The following is a 16,498-nucleotide window of genomic DNA, read 5'->3' as shown; positions in this document are numbered from 1 at the left end:
ATATATTAATGTAAATTGATCTATTTTACAACAGAACATTTTGGGCTGGTTGAATTATCCTGATTAATCGCAGAATTTCCAGTTTCATGGTTAGCTATCTCATGTTTGAAATAGTTTTTTTTTTAACAGTGTAAAGCGACTCTCACAAGTATATCTTGTCTGGGAATCAAATGAATGCAAAGAAAGTTACTTTATGAACATGACTTTTAGATTTATTTAAAATTAAAAGGTTTATTACAATCTGTTACACAAATCATCCCTGGCAACTGTCATACCCATCTTCAATGAGACTTCATGCATCAAGAGAAATGGATTATGAACATTTTTTATTTCAAATTGTTAATGAATTGATTGTTATTTGCTACTGCAACAACACATCTGAAAATACGGAACGAAAAACGTGCACAACGTTAATTTTATGAGGTAATGTTATAAAATGTAAACTTGGTTGTGGGACAGAATTTCTAATTATCCATATCCATATACTGTATACTGTATATATAGAGAGAGAAATGTTTCTTAGCCTTGTCTACACACATAGACAAGGCTAAGAAACATTTATCTAAACACCAATCAGAATGAAGAACTGAAAACACAAGTTAGTTCATACTTCATAGACTATTGTCTGACCCTGTGGGATTTGAAATGGAATTAAATGAGTTTACCAGATGCCTTATCTAATGAAGACAGGCCTCCATGCAACATGACCTCACCTTTGAGAGTAATGACGGTGTGCCTGTGTCAACCACATAAGTGTTTGTGTGTGTGTGTGTGTGTGTGTGTGTGTGTGTGTGAACCTAGAATGAATTGACCTTATTAGTTCTCAATAGGATATTGCTTGCTTTGTGTATCCCTCTCTCGTCATGCATCATACATTATGCAACATGCACACTCATGCAGTTACTCACAAAAACACACATGCAAAGGGTACTCAAAACTTAACCCTCCCACTACTAGTGTTTGTACACACTGACACTGATGCTGGTGACTCAGCCCTGTGTTTTGTTGTTGGGTTATGCTTACTTCCTTCAGCTGCAGATGGCATTGTCGGGCTGAGATCACTACTATATTATTTTTGATCAGCACCTTATTTTCTATGTGGAACATTTTGAATTAATATATTCATAAACAATCAGAATATTACGTCCAAACCACACAAAATCAGACGTTGACCTTGATAAAAATCTTTCAGAGACATCTTAATATATGAGTATTTATCTGTTGAGTACAGTAGAGTGTTATAGTGCATACCCAAAACAAAATCAATACTTTCAAAACTATTTTTAGTTGCTACGACATGAGAGCTCATGACGGTCAGTGTATTGAAGTGACCAATCAAAGGAGGGGGACATCAGCCACATTTTATTTGAACCCCGTCTGCCATGTTTTAAAAGTTAATTTGTCGAGCATGCATAGACACATAGCCTGACAACAGTGGTGAGCACTCTGTAGTGCGTAGAGAGGGTCGAGCTCGTGTGCCACTTTTCACCAAAATCTGACGCCATATGAATGAGTCTTTTTCTGACTTGGCGCCCCTATCAGAGGGATAACAACACATTGTTTTAGTTGTCATTACCTCCCAAAGTGACCCATATGTCAAGTATAAGACATAGTATGAGCATTTTCTGATGTGTCACCTCTGTAGTTAGAGGAGCCTAGAACTGTGTCTGTGTGAACGTGTGCGTTACATTGTTTTAAAGGCTTGTTTTTAGTTTTTTGGGTGATACTGTTATGGCTGATCATAACCAATGGACGTAATAAATTGTAACATTTCTTTGATGCAAACTTCAATTCCACTTTTTTGTCGTATACATGACTCCTGTTAAACTGAAGCAACAAAACATTAATGTAACATCTGAAAATGATGTAACAGTCTAACAAGATAATGTAAGGTAAAGTTGAACTAGTGTTGTTTTTGTCAACGAAATGTATGACAACGAACATTTATCACGTGACAGAAACAAGACGAGACACAACGTAAATGGTGGTCATGTGACGAAGACTATAATCAAATATATAATGCTTTATTGTTGACTAATAAAAACGGGACTAAATGTGGTTTACAAAAACAAAAACTCTGATAAAATATCTCTTCATGTTCATTGACAAAAACGAGAGGACACGAAATGTTATGAGGCTATTTTGTCTCGCCATTATTATTATTTTTGCAATATTTCTGTTTCTTGAGTCTCAGGGCTGCAAACAGGCTACGGCTTCAGATTAAAAGCATTTCACTGGCTTAACATGAGTATTTAACTAGACAAACGTGAGTTGGCTTTTATTTTGAAATAGCAGGAAGTTAGCAGGCGACGTTACTTACTCAATCCCCACTCGCGGCAATATGGAAGATGCAGCTGCGGCGGTGGGTTAACTTTAACGGCTAACCAGCTGCAGCCTGAAGTTACTGTATTGGCTAACTGTCAATATGCGGCCAAACGTACTCACGTCATCTTGACTGGATTCCTGTCGGATATTAACCATGACTCCTGTGTTCCCTGCTCTCCTGAGTCATGTCGAAAAAGTATTCCATTGTTTTCTGAACAAGTAGTAGCCCTGTTTGTGGACGTCTATCCATCAAATCTATGATGTAGGTCCTTAGCAACGGTCATTATACCTGTTAGAAACTGCCAGTTCTTTCAGCTTCACCTCACCTCCACAAGAGACACCAAGTGGTGATTCAGGGTAATTGATTGCTCCTCCCACTATAAATAGAGGCCTAGTGAGGCCTTCTCCTAGCCTGGCATTCCCAGACCTGCCACTAGGCGCTGGCAAATTAAATTTGCTGCGCGTGTTGGTCTGGACACGCTCCGTTGAAGATTATCAAGAAAGCCAGAAATCTGGCGGGCGCGCCAGAGCCCCTTATATGGTACTCTGGGGAGGACGTAACCGGATGACGACAGTGACGTGCATGCGACGTCGAAGCCGTGATAGTAAACATCAGAGATGGCTGCGGATATGTTGTGTGAGTTTGAGACTGCTTTGGCCTCGACCCTTAACGATTTGGAAGACGGCACTCAAATCTTTCATTAGCAAGTAAGTGGAATGTTCTATTTTGCTGACCGACAATGGCAAACGTTTAATTTAACAGTTTAACAGCTGTTCGCTAAACGAAAGGGGCTTACGTCGCCTTGTGCATCGCTCTGATTGGTTGTAGTGCTATCCAACTGCGTGCAGTGGCATTTGAAATGCACGAGTAGGAGCCGCCCCTTGAGTTTGAAATTACTATTGATCGTGGCCAGACCCTCTATCGTTCAAGATATCAAGGTCTGGATTTCCAGGCTAGCCTTCTCCCTTTGTTCCCACCACATCCTCACCACAAGTGAGTGTGTGAAGATGTTTGGCGTGTGTCTTTTGATTTACCATTCAATGTAAGTTACCTTTTTACTTATTGGATTATTGTTTGTGTGAGAAAAGATTGTGATAGTTGAATGGCTAATTTTCACTCGTCAAGTTATGTTTTGAAGTACTGCAATGTTTAAGTATTTCATATGATTTAAAGGCCATATTTATGTTTCTTACTAGATATATCATAATCCATCTTTCTTTCTGTCTAGAACCATGGCAATCATCAACACAAAAGAACTTTGCTTGCAAAATAAAGTCAAGTAAAGTAAACCTTGTTTCCTGGTGGTTTGTGGCTCCAGTAGAACTACTCTTCATTACAATACCCTTGACAGAGGTCTGTCTTGCTGGAAATAACAGACCTGTAGAATGCCGTGATTTACATAGGATTTTCAAAGTGCCATGTAATAAGTTCTGTCAACGAATTCCACTGTATGCAGTCTGTGCTTCCAATCTCATGGTTCAAACCATTTGTGTTATATCTTGTAATGCAAGATCTGACTTCAGTTTACAAGCAATACAAGTCATACACAAACATTTTATTTGCACTTTGTTATTATGTTATTGTAGCTCTAGCATTCAAGAACCTTTTTTCTCTTAATTAAACTTGAATGTAATGTCAATTTTTTCTGGCATTGTCATTTGAAGCTATTTTATTTAGGCCTATTTATTTTATGTAAATGTATGTCATTAGACAGGAGATTTTGAAACACAAAGAGAAGCTGTCTGAGTTCCACCAGACTGCTGTTCAGGTTGAGGAATCCGGCATTCTTACATGTTTGGTAGCTCAAATAAATATGATGTAAATTAAATCAGAGCGTCTTCCGTGTCTGGAATTGCATGTATTCTTGAGTCTATAAGGTAACAATAATATAATAAGATAAGATAACCTTGTTTGACTTGTGAAATGGGGGACTTAAAGAACATTTTGATTTTGGCTGTACTATACTAGGTACTTGTACTATATTAACTGGGTTAAATATAATTGCATTACTAAAAAGACTAAAATACAAATGTCATTGACTAAGACTAGACTTAAATGTCATCAGTTTTTGTTGACTAAGACTAGACGAAAATAGTCCCAGATAATTCTGACTAAGAGAAGACGAAAAAGCTCAATACTTTTAGTCAACTGAAACTTGACTAGACTAAAAAGAGTTTAAACGTGACTAAGACTAATAAAAACTAAAATTAAAGTTTGACACAAAGACCAGACTAAAACTAAACTTAAAACAGGCCGTCAAAAACAACACTAAGTTGAACGTAGCCTCATTTCCAAAGCAAAAAACTCTCCCTATACTGCTGTCTCCATTCATAGTATTTGCAAATAAAGACGGCGCTGAATGGAAATTAAGGGAAAAGTAAAGGGAAACTTAACATGCAGCGTGGACTGATTTTGAACTCTTAAATCGCAGTAAAGCCGCTTTATTTGGTCTCGTTAATCTCAGAGAGTCTATACATTCTTTTAAAAACACAGTATCAGATTCATGAAACATTTATTTTACTGTTTAAATACAAAAAAAGGGAGATTTCACTGCTTTTTTCGCATCCAGATCACATACCAGGTCGGAAAACCACTACACATAGACTCTTCACATCTGGACTTACACGGAAGAGGCGAAATATGAATGAAAAGTGTTTCAGATTTATGAAACCTTTAATAGGCTTTACCCTCGACTTAAGAGGTCAGAAAACCTTTTATTTAGCCGCTCCACGCTGTAACTTATGTTTGATTGAACTTTTCCGTTAACCGCCGTTCAGCTTAGTTTTTATTTAAATCATATTTTGACTTTTTATCAAAGTGCATCATAAAAAATAATTCCTCCTCTCATTATTTCTTCTCTCTCCTGGCCATAATACTCTTCCTCACAGTCCACAACATTCTGGAGAAGCTACTTTTAAATGGCATAGTCTAATGGTGTAATTTAACTAGGCTATGGATTCTGACTTTAATGTGCAGGTTCTCAACAGCTGTTAGAGCCACACACATCTACTCTGTCTCAAATCCTCACGCTGGAGTAGTGGATGTTGCCTAATGTTGGACAGAGAGTTCAATGCCCTGACTGGCCTTCCCCTCTCCATCCCTGTTGGCTCCTGAAGACCTCTGGGAAATGAAGTCTCACTAAAATGAAAGTCATCTTATTTGACCGCTTTGGGTATATTAGTATATGCCCTAGTCCTACACAACCATACACACATACATTTTTTAATACGTTCTGAGTACACAGTGCTTCACTGTTCATGTTTACGTGAATGAGAATACTTAATACTTTATGATCAAACTTCATATCCCACGCTGCTTTTCGGTTGGTGCGCATGCGCCATGAGCAGAGACGAGGAGGCGAGTCGGTGGGAAATGACTGGAGGAGAGACTGTAATGTTGAATGTTAACATGAATTGGGGTTTGTTTTGAATTAAATTCACATTTTGTCTTTTTTGAAGGCAGACCGAGCAGCTGCGGTGGACAGTCGGTGAAAGTGGATGATTTGTAAGGCCTTATAAAACAATTTGCGTCGGAACAGTGCCAGAGACTCACGGATAATCGTTTAGTTTTCTCTTCCCCGCAGCCAGAATGCCGCGGGACAGTGAAACTCCTCTGATCCAGCAGATAGCAAAGCAAGCCCACATCACCTTTAAAGGCTTCACTTGTTCGGCCAACGGGGAGGATAACCTGATCGCGGACCAACAGAATGAACTAATTTCTCTGGTGACTGCGCTCCGGGCTTCAGACCTGAACATTGCTCCCCGGAAAAGCAGCCCTAGCCTCGGGGCGGCGGGGCTCCACGGCCCCCCGGTCTCCTACATGCACATCTGTGAGACGGAGGTGTTCAGCATGGGCGTGTTCCTGCTGAGGAGCGGAGCCTCCATCCCACTGCACGACCACCCAGGAATGAACGGGATGCTCAAGGTCTTTCACACCGCATGTCTATTATGTTACTGTATCGATCTGGAGCCTATAAGGCTATGGGCTACTCTACTGGCTTTATACAAGCAGCTCTCAGCCCCAATTGGTATGAGCCTACAATAATGTTTCACTTACAAGTGCATCCGAAAAAAATATATATCATGGAAAAGTTTTTTATGCAGTCATTTAATTCAAAAAGTGAAACTTTCATACAGCCTCCTTCTCAAGATTCCACAATATGTCAGGCCCTTTTCTGTCAAACCTCCTTCGAGGAACTTTTAAATGTCAATCAAACAGTTGAATAGTTCCTTTTGTGATCATAAAAGACCTGGAACAGCAAACAAGACCATCAGTGAAACCAGTGTTATTTTTATTAATGCTAATTAATACTATTATATTCTAATTATTCCCGGCAGCGATCTACGGCAGGCAGACCGGAACATTCTGTGTTCATGAACACTACTAAATTAAAACATCTGCTTCACCATCGTCATATTACTGTTATTAATCTGACAAATTCACATATTGTACATAATCTCATCGCTACGCGTCTACAGTCTCCCTTGGTGGAGGTATTCACTCGCCTCCAAAACAAATACAGGCGCCACCGGCTCACACTAGGGCGCTGGTGACGTATAAAAACTACTGCTTTTGTCCAAAGGTGTCGCCAGAAACTCCTTATAGATAGGTGTGTAACGGTACACAAAAGTCACAGTTCGGTACGTACCTCGGTTTTCAAGTCAGGGTTCGGTACGGTTCTCAATTAAGAGGAAAAAAAAAAAACACAATGTGTGCAGCATTAACTACAATTGCAGCTTATGCCTCGTTTGCACCGAGTAGAGCGGGTCGGGTCGGTTAATTTGGCTTTCCATTTGCCAAAGGTTGGGTAGGGTACGGATATAAGTGAGTCTAACCGCTCTTATTTCAGTACCCCTCCGTTGGGGCACCAGCCGCCTGAAAGGGTGCCGAAAAGGTGGAGCTACACACTAATGTCCATTGATTGGTCAAAAGAATAATTCCGCCGTGTGTAGTCACCTCTGCAAGAGTGAAGAAAGTCTTGTGTTTTGGCGAAAAATTTAAGCTCATCACTGTTTATTGTGTGGTGTTTTTCCTCGTCATTAAATTATTCATTGGGCTACACTGTGTCCCACTGCTACGATGTCACGTAGCTGCCGCCGCCAGCGCTCACTGTCTCTTTCGGCTTGCACCAAGCCGTCTCTGTGCATATTTACCGGTGTAATATGCTCACAACACGGGGGGAATAAATAAAGAAGCGGCTGGTTTGACTAAGCAAAAACAAGAGACCGCTGGCTTGACCACAGTTGTTCCAAAGCCCGATAGTTTGACCCATGTCCTGGCGGCGGCTATCGCAGTCCAGCCTAAACTCCGCCCTACCAGTAAGGGTAGGGTCGGCGGTGGAAACACCACCGAGATTCTTAAAAGTGAGCTGTCCCGCTCTTAGCCGCTCCGACCCGACCTGCTCTACTCGGTGGAAACGAGGCATTATAGGTCTTTTTCAGAAAGTATAAAAAATAAAATACTGCTACCAACAACCAAGGTCTCCAATATATAAAATACTTCTCAAATAAAGTGTAAGTTCCGTACCACAATCAAATCAAGCCTGTACATTTGGCATACAGTGCTACTCGAAAGTATGTGAACCCCTTGAGCATTTTGGAAATGTATTTAGTTAACCATTAATCATTCATTTTTATCAATACCAGTATTTTTTATATGAAATAACAGATGTTTGTTTATCAATTCAACATTTTTCTTTTCCGGAAATCAATTGTTAAAACAGATAAAACAAATGATTTGCCAACTTTTGTATGTGCAAAAGTTTGTGAACCCTGAGCTGCATTGCTTAAATGAAGCAGGTAAATATAATCAGATGGGCCAAATTGAGTGATGAAATGGACCAATGTAGTGAGAGATCTTTAGGGAAGAAATTGGGCGGCACTAGATTAAACAGAGATCAAACCAGGTCAGTTTAGGCTCACCAAAGTGAACCCATACAGGTCAGAAACCTAAAAGGGAAAGAAAATCTTAGAGGATCTCAGGAATAGAGTTGTGATGTTGCACATTTGTCTGGGGACAGCTATAAATTAATTTAAAACAATTTTGAGCTCCATCGGTCCACCTTGAGGCAAATCATCAACAAATGGAGAGCTTTAAGAGTGACTGAACATCTGCCTGGAAGTGGACTTCCTTCAAAAATATCCACAAGCGCCACAAGAAAAGTGATTTGTCTGGTAAAGGCCAACTCAAACATTACATCTGGAGATTTGCAGACAATTTGCCACCGCTGTTCTTCACTTGGGAGAAGGTTCTCTTGGTGGCAGGCAGAGTTGCGTTTTAGCCCAAACATGGCGGTTGTAACTGCAGGCAGGGCTGGACTGGCCATCGGGCGTACCGGGCAATGCCCGGTGGGCCGGCAGGCATTTTGGGCCGGGCCGGGTCCATAAAAAAAATATATATATTTTTAGCCTTAGTTTTCTCCTCAAAGTGCACCAGATTGATGAATTTTACTTTAACATTTAAAAAAAAAATCTTCTGGGGGAGCATTCCCCCCTAGAAAGACTTTCTGTATAGGGGGCCAGAATTTGGTGCAACGCCCCTGCCTCCGCATATCGTATAAATAATCATGGTGGGCTGCCATGGCCGATTTTTTGTCCCAGTCCAGCCCTGACTGCAGGCAGTTTTTTCCTGCTCTGCCAAGTTTTATGTGTAATTCAGTCTTTTACCATAAGGTGGACTCTTGCGTAATTTTTTGTAAATGTACCTGTTGCTTTATTTCTTTGTCTTATTCGTTGTTTTTATCCGGAAGTTGCCAGAAGCTAGCGGTGCAGCGGCAGACGAGCCACGTTTTTATTTGTAAAGGTTTATTGCCAAGATTTACTCCAAGCAAGATTTTCGTTTAACCCCATTGGTACAAGCAGGCAAAGTGGTCAGTATTGTGCTTTTGTTTAATTTTCAATTGCTTTGAAGAACTTATGTGCTCTTAGATAATTGTATTAGTGTTAAGCTAATTTCATGTCTGCCATCAGTTCTACGGTGTGATGATGTCTACAAGACTGCAACATTAAAGCATCAGTAAAAGGAGCCGGAGTCAATCAATGGGCGTTACAGCGGTTATGTTGTGACAAGCAACAAGCAAGTTGTGACAAAGTAGGGCCCGACTGATATATCTGTCGGGCCCTACTTTTAACTGAAAAATCACTTTTTCTTGTGGCGCTTGTGGATTTGTTTGAAGGAAGTCCACTTCTAGAGAGATGTTCAGTCACTCTTAAATCTCTCCATTTGTAGATGATTTGCCTCGCGGTTGATCGATGGAGCTCAAACTTTTTTTTAAATCAATGTCCTATAGCTGTCCCCAGACAAATCTTAAACATCATAACTCTAATCCTGAGATCCTCTGAGATTTCCTTTACTCTTGGCTAACTGACCTGAATGGGATCACTTTGGTGAGCCTAAACTGACCTGGTTTTATATCTGTTTTATCTAATGCCGCCCAATTCCGTCCCTAAAAGATCTCTCATTACATTGGTCCATTTCATCACTCATTTGGCCCCCCTGATTGTGTTAACCTGCTCGATTTAAGCAATGCAGCTCAGGGTTCACAAACTTTTGCACATACAAAAGTTGGCAAATCATTTGTTTTGTCTGTTTTAACAATTGATTTCCGGAAAAGAAAAATTATGAATTGATTAACAAACATCTGTTATTTCATATAAAAATACTGGTATTGATAAAAATGAATTAATAATGGTTAAAATAAATAAAATTCCAAAAGGCTCAAGGGGTTCACATACTTTCAAGTATACATTAGTATGTATTGCAGTACGGAGCGGTTTGGTACGGCCTGTATTGTAACGGTTCGGTACGAATACATCTATTGTTACACCCCTACTTATAGCTACTTTAATTTGGCTGATTACGGCTTACAGCTCATTATAATCCAGCATCTCAAAATGTTAGAATATTACATTAAGACTAGGGCAGCAACTAACGATTATTTTAATAATCGATTGATTATTGATTGAACAATTGGATGACAAAATACATTTTTAATTTACAGATTTTTTTAAACAGAATATTATTAAAAAAAAAAAAATGTTGCTGCTTGAACATCTGTCAACTTAATTTTTTTAATTAAATATTGATATTAAATAGCTTTAACAACAGGGGGGTACGGGTGCCACCATGTAAACTCCACCCCTGGACAACAGGCTAATTTCCAACTTATCATTAACTCATAAGCAAAGCCTTATTAAAACCCACACCATGCATCCTTTCTATCGCTGTGAAGCAGACAATGGGCTACAGCCTCATTTTCACCGAAACAAGATGTCCTGTAAGCTCTACTAATATAACATTGGTCTCTGTGGAGCGGGCCATGAGGGGGAAAGCACAGGGACCGTCTACAAATGGCATCACAGAAGAAGAGAAAAATATTAAATTTAATACGGTGCAGCATCCCCAGAATCACTTGACTCATCAGTGGTCCCCTGCTGGTTATACACAGAGCTGCAGACACACCCACATGCAGCCCGCTGTCACACAGCGACGCAAGTCAAAAATACAGCTCTTATTAAAATGCATGCTTTCATAAAGTACAGGTACTAATCAAGCCTGAATTAGCATTGGGGTGCTGTGGTCATTTTCTACTATCAGTATACCGTCCGTCCCAGCGCTGCCTGCCTCTATAGTCTCTCACTCAAGCAGCTGCAGACATCTGGCTTTGTTTGTGAATAATCTATCTTCACTCTTCTTCATGTGAAGTAAACAGCGACACAACACAGCGAGTGACACATTAATCGTGCGACACAACAAATCGATAATAAAATGTATTGCCGGCACTTTTAATTATGGATTTGTTGGCAATGGCGCCCTACATAAGACCAATCAAAAATAGGCTTTATAATACAGAAATAATGACCTTCGGAAAAGTATGTTCATTTATCGTTCAATACTTGGTCTGGGATTTTATTTTGCATGAATTATTGCATTAATGCAGTCTAGCATGGAGGCTACCAGTCTGTTGCACTGCTGAGGTGTTATGAAGCCCAGGTTGGTTTGATAGTGGCCTTCAGCTTGTCTGTTTTGTCTGGTCTAGTGTCTCATCTTCTCTTTGACAATAGCCTATAGATTCTCTATGGGGTGCAGGTAGGGCTGCACATTATATCGAATTTTTATTTCAATTATGATTTTGGCTTCCCACGATATCATTTACATGACTGTGCGATATTTTTGAACATGTACTTGAACCAAATCAATCACTCCCCTGTCCATGCTCCAACCTGGCAACCCCAGGCTCCCAGAGAGCTGTCAATCAAAGTCCAGTGGCTCCGCCCACATAGATAGAAAGCACTCCACGAGCGAGCGGAGGCTGCTTATTGTGCGAGCAAGAGCAGATATCTGCGCGTGTGAAATCACATACATCCCCCGGTGAGTCTCTTTGTCTGGTGCGCCGGATTTATCACCCAATAACAACTCCTTACAGTCAGTGCCTCTGTTTCACCGGCGTTCACATTACCTGAAGCACAGATGAAACCTCGGTTGGGAGCATGGTTGCCAGTGAAGGCATGAGAAGCAACACTGGTTAACTAACGTGGAGTGTTGCTGAGTGTTACCTGCCACTTTCTGTGTCCGTCCTTTCAAATAAAATTCTGGCATGGTAGCGCCATATAGGTTGTGATTCCTTTTGACAAAGTATAATTATTTTAGTTATACATTTTGGACACAATTTTATTTAGTTCAAAATCAAGTTTTATACACGTCCATCATGCAGGTACAATGAATGGAGTAAAATAGTTTATATTTTGCTTCAAGGGGATGCAATGAGGTCATGTGACTAAACACCTTTGTCTGCAAAGATGTGTTATTTAACAGAAATGTAGCACAAGGAAAAGTTAAAGAAGTGCTCTGTGGATGTGATTTTGTGTAAAGTTTTGGTACAATATTTTGATTTGTATTTTTCTCTGTGGAAATGCATTGACTTCAGGTTAATACTGAGGATACATTTTTTAATGCAAATATTTGTACATTAGCAGGAATATTGCATAGTCGATCACATGGATATGAAAGCTGTGTTATGTTTACGTGACAATCCAATAGAAATATTTTACTCACTAAAATGACTGAATAATCATTTTGGCCATAATCGTGCAGGTCAGGCCAGTTGGCTGGCCCATTAAGAATAGTAGTTTACAGTAAGCTCAGTTTTTTAAGTTCTAATATGCTGTTTTGCCGGAAGTTAATGGATATGTTTTGCACTGTAATAGCTAACTCCATTTAATTTTTCTGATTGCCTATAGTATAGTAATCCTACAACGAACAGTTGAATCTCAGTATTGAACAGGCAGTTGCAATTCCACTGGGAACATTGTCAGGGGACAGCCCTTGTTTTTTTATTATCAGCATATGTCCAAGTGGATGTCTTGTGAGTCCTGCCCTGATAACCTATGTGTTGGATTTTCTCCTATCTCCTGTTCAGGTTCTCTATGGGAAGGTGAGTGTGCGCTGTCTGGACCGGCTGGAGGCTAGCCTGGCAGTGCCTTCCTTCCAGCCTGCGTTGGCTGGCTTTGAGGCGGGCTCTGTGCGGCGCTCCGTGCTGCGCTCAGTGTGTGGGTATTCAGAGAGCAGCGGGCCCTGTCTGCTCACACCTGTTCGGGACAACCTGCACCAGGTGGATGCGCTGGACGGCCCGGCTGCTTTCCTGGATATCCTGGCTCCTCCTTACAACCCAGAGCATGGCCGCGACTGTCACTACTACAAGGTGCTGCACAGGGGGGAGCAGGGAGAGGCTGGAGAGGAGCAGCAGGGAGAGGGGAAAGAAGAGCAGACATGGCTGCTAGAAATCCCTCAGCCAGACGACTTCTGGTGTGATGGGGAACCCTATCCCGGCCCTGCAGTCTCTGTCTGAAGCTAAGCCTTCACCAGCTTTCATTCAGTGCATATGACAGTCAGAATATAGTCAAGTCCATATAAGGGGAACCTTTGTTCTGCCCCATTCCAACAGGAGGTGGATCATGAACATGACTAATACCTGGACCTAAATGAGTGCCTTGTCCATCCAGAGCTTGAACCCTGACACCCCTACACAGAACAAGGGCCACCTTCTACAAACCGTGTTGTCTATAACCTTGTCAGTACTGAAAAAGAGACAGGTGACCCAAGGAATGCTTCGTATTCTTAATATAGTGTTTTTCTTCGGAGCGATTGAATTGCCTTGTACTCAGTCATGAATCTCATTGGCCATACATTGTGTGAGTGCTGGGGTGTGTCTATGATCTGGGAAGTGTTTCCACATTGTTCTTTTATTCTGCTGCGGAGGATTTACCACATTGTGACTTTTCTTAATGCCAAAGGCAAAGCATGTAACTCTCGTACCTGCCTTATTTGTGAAAATAGAATGTTATTAAGAGTTTTAATATACAATTTATATTGTACACACTTATTTCTTCTACCAAAGTGCACAAACAACTGTATGTATCCTTTATGTATTAACTTCCATGTGTTTAAGTTATTCCAGATAACATGATTCCAACATGTGTCTGGTTAGTTCAGGGAAAAAGGTCAAGTCCAGCTATTTCACCTACTATAACCTAACCTAGAGTGATATTAAGTCTAGGATACATCACATCAAATAATTAATATAGTCACAACCAGTCCAGAAAGTATAGTGTCTAAGGGTGCACTCACACTAGGCAAGCTGTACCAACCATGGTTAACGGCTAAAATCTAGTTTGTTTGACTAGTGAGAGTGCTCCGTACACGGTACACTTCCTTGGCCTGGTGGTCCCGATTGGAAGAGGTGAGCTTTGGCACGGTACAGATGCTTATGTACAAGCACGAGTCAGCACTAGCACGCATTCAGGTGGCTATCCTGATGTCAGTTTATGAGACTGTTCTCAATACGCCATGCGCACAACAGACATTTAGAAAGAATTTGCCGAACGGCAATTTGGAAGTGGAATGTTTGCTGCGAATTTGGCCGGATAAAAATATTCAAAAACAATCGGATACAAATACTCTCCAGAATCCAAACCTGCCCGCATTAAGACATGGTGAGGTATTGGCAGGCCCAGATCTTTAGGAGCAGTGTGAGTGCAGGCCGGGACTGGCCAGCGAAGGAGGAGGGAAAGGGGACAATCATGCTTAAGCACGGCACGGATCAAGTTGGACAGTTGAGCGAGTATTCGAATACTCGTTCTAAAAAAACAAACCATCAAAACCAACATTAATAATCCCAATGTACTCCCTGAAACCGAGTGTGTGAGCCGAGACAGCATGCTGCGTAGTTTGTTGATGCTTTAATAGAATTCGATCGGTAATACAGTCCGAGTTCCTTACTTTTTCTCCGTGGAAGCGAACAGCTGTTGTTCCGTTCCAAATCAGCTGTCCTCTGTGCCATCGTAACCCTTACAGGAGCTTTTCAATTCATCTCGTTACATGCATCGGGGATTTATAAATCCATACAAGGATCCAACATTGATAGTCTTTTGTGTCCATATTATATCCATTATTGACTGCGTATTCCCATAATGCAAGCAATTCACTGATGATGATGGGCAATAGCAGCGCTTTATAGCGAACGTAGCCTACACAAACAGCTAAGCTAACGTTAGCATTACGCCAAGCTTTACTTTTCCTTCCAAAATCGCGATAATGTTGTGGTATAGCGTTAAGAGGAACACATAATCTATTCTTCCTCCATCTCTCTCTCCTAACTGCGCTTGGTGCCGCTTTTAGTTTGCCTCGCTCTGGTAACATCACGTAGCCTACAGCTGATATCACCGGTTGCGTTTTGAAAGGTCAGCGGCCAACTAGGTCAAAGTTAAAATAATTCAATAATATATTTTAAATGAACGTCTAATTTGTATTTTACAATTGTTGTATAACTTGTGTATCTAAATATTATTTGCTGACAAAAGATGTTGCAGTTTGAGCTACTTTTGCAACAACAAAAAAATTGGAAAAAAAATTAATATTCCGAATACTGAATTGAGTTCCGAATACTAATTTAACAAATGAATACTCGGAAATTCAAATTATTTGGGCCAGCCCTAGACAGCTGTGAGGGCGCCCTAAAAAGTATTACAGTTAAATTGGAAGATATGTTAAAGATTCGAACTAACCTTTTTTTATGATATGAAGCCAACACACTGCATTCACTACCTTTTACATGCAGCTTGATAATCACTGTTTCATTCCTGTTTGTATTTGACATTACTTTAGCTTATATGTTGGTCCTCCTTTGGCCTGTATTAAACTTCACACAGGTCTAACAATGATTCTGTTCCTCTAATGTTCAATGTATGTGGAACAATAAATAGATAGAAATGATCACGGAATATCTTATTTCTATGCTGTCTAAACACACACACTCTTTGGTTTGTAACTTAAAGGCTTATTTCACCGGTGGGAATATGAAGGTGTATTGAATTCTGAGACGTCACAGAAAGAGAAATGTAGGGTTAGACAGTGAGACCATAAAACACTCTTTCTGCCTTTTCTCAGGCTACGATGAACCAATTTAAAAACAAAATGCACATTTATACTACATAGGATCTCAGAATTCAATACACCTTCATATTCCCACCGGTGAAATATGCCTTTAACTTCTCATAGATCAACACAGTTTTCCATGGATCGGAATATGTTCCAAGATTAAATTGTGGTGAATTTTAACTACGTTTGTCAATTCTCCTACATAATTTAAATATGGTAGGGCGGGTTTAGGCTGGACTGTGATAGCCGCCGCCAGAATATGAGTCAAACTATCGGGCTGTGGAACAACTGTGGTCAAGCCAGCGGTCTCTCGTTTTTTGCTTGGTCAAACCAGCCGCTTCTTTATTTATTCCCCCCGTGTTGTGAGCGTATAATGGCCGTGTTTCCCAGAATCGATCGTTCTTTGGGGCCAAAGAAGGGTCGAAAGAAGTGTTCGCCAAAGAACGAGCGTTAAGATACGGGTGTTTCCCAGATGCCATCTTAAGTGCCTTCTTTGGAGAACGCGTAAGTTGAAGCGAAAGAAGCTCTTTGGTGGGAGCTGTCCACCGCGGTCGTGCTGAAACTGAATAAATCGATGCCAGGCGAATCGATCACCCACCTCTTTATCAGCGCATAAGTCACACACAGCGCCCCGTGGTCTCCCCCACACAGGTGGAATTAGGCTACGCATGTAGGCTAACGTGTGTGTGGGTGCGGGTGTGTGTGGCAACAAGTGTATCAAAGTAGTAATCAAGCCCA

General features: G+C 40.8%; 1 protein-coding gene across 1 annotated transcript; it reads left to right on the top strand.

Moving 5' to 3' along the window:
* Window positions 1-5,699: 5,699 nt before the first annotated feature.
* adoa (2-aminoethanethiol (cysteamine) dioxygenase a) lies at window positions 5,700-15,595 on the top strand. The gene is made up of 2 exons (XM_080048901.1): window positions 5,700-6,250; window positions 12,744-15,595. Exons 1-2 carry the CDS (start codon window positions 5,915-5,917, stop codon window positions 13,170-13,172), a joined length of 765 nt encoding a protein of 254 aa, XP_079905027.1. The 5' UTR covers window positions 5,700-5,914; the 3' UTR covers window positions 13,173-15,595.
* The last annotated feature ends 903 nt before the right edge of the window (window positions 15,596-16,498 follow it).

The sequence above is a fragment of the Ammodytes marinus genome (assembly GCF_949987685.1).
Source record: "Ammodytes marinus genome assembly, chromosome: 20".
In the NCBI taxonomy this organism is placed as follows: domain Eukaryota; kingdom Metazoa; phylum Chordata; class Actinopteri; order Uranoscopiformes; family Ammodytidae; genus Ammodytes; species Ammodytes marinus.
The sequence above is the reverse complement of the archived record's forward strand: the minus strand, read 5'-3'. Positions and strand labels throughout refer to the sequence as shown.

Excerpts from the sequence above, each read along its gene's own strand:
- adoa (XM_080048901.1), top strand. The coding sequence starts at position 5,915 with ATGCCGCGGGACAGTGAAACTCCTCTGATCCAGCAGATAGCAAAGCAA. Across the intron at positions 6,251-12,743 it reads GAATGAACGGGATGCTCAAG|GTTCTCTATGGGAAGGTGAG; the intron begins GTCTTTCACACC and ends TCTCCTGTTCAG.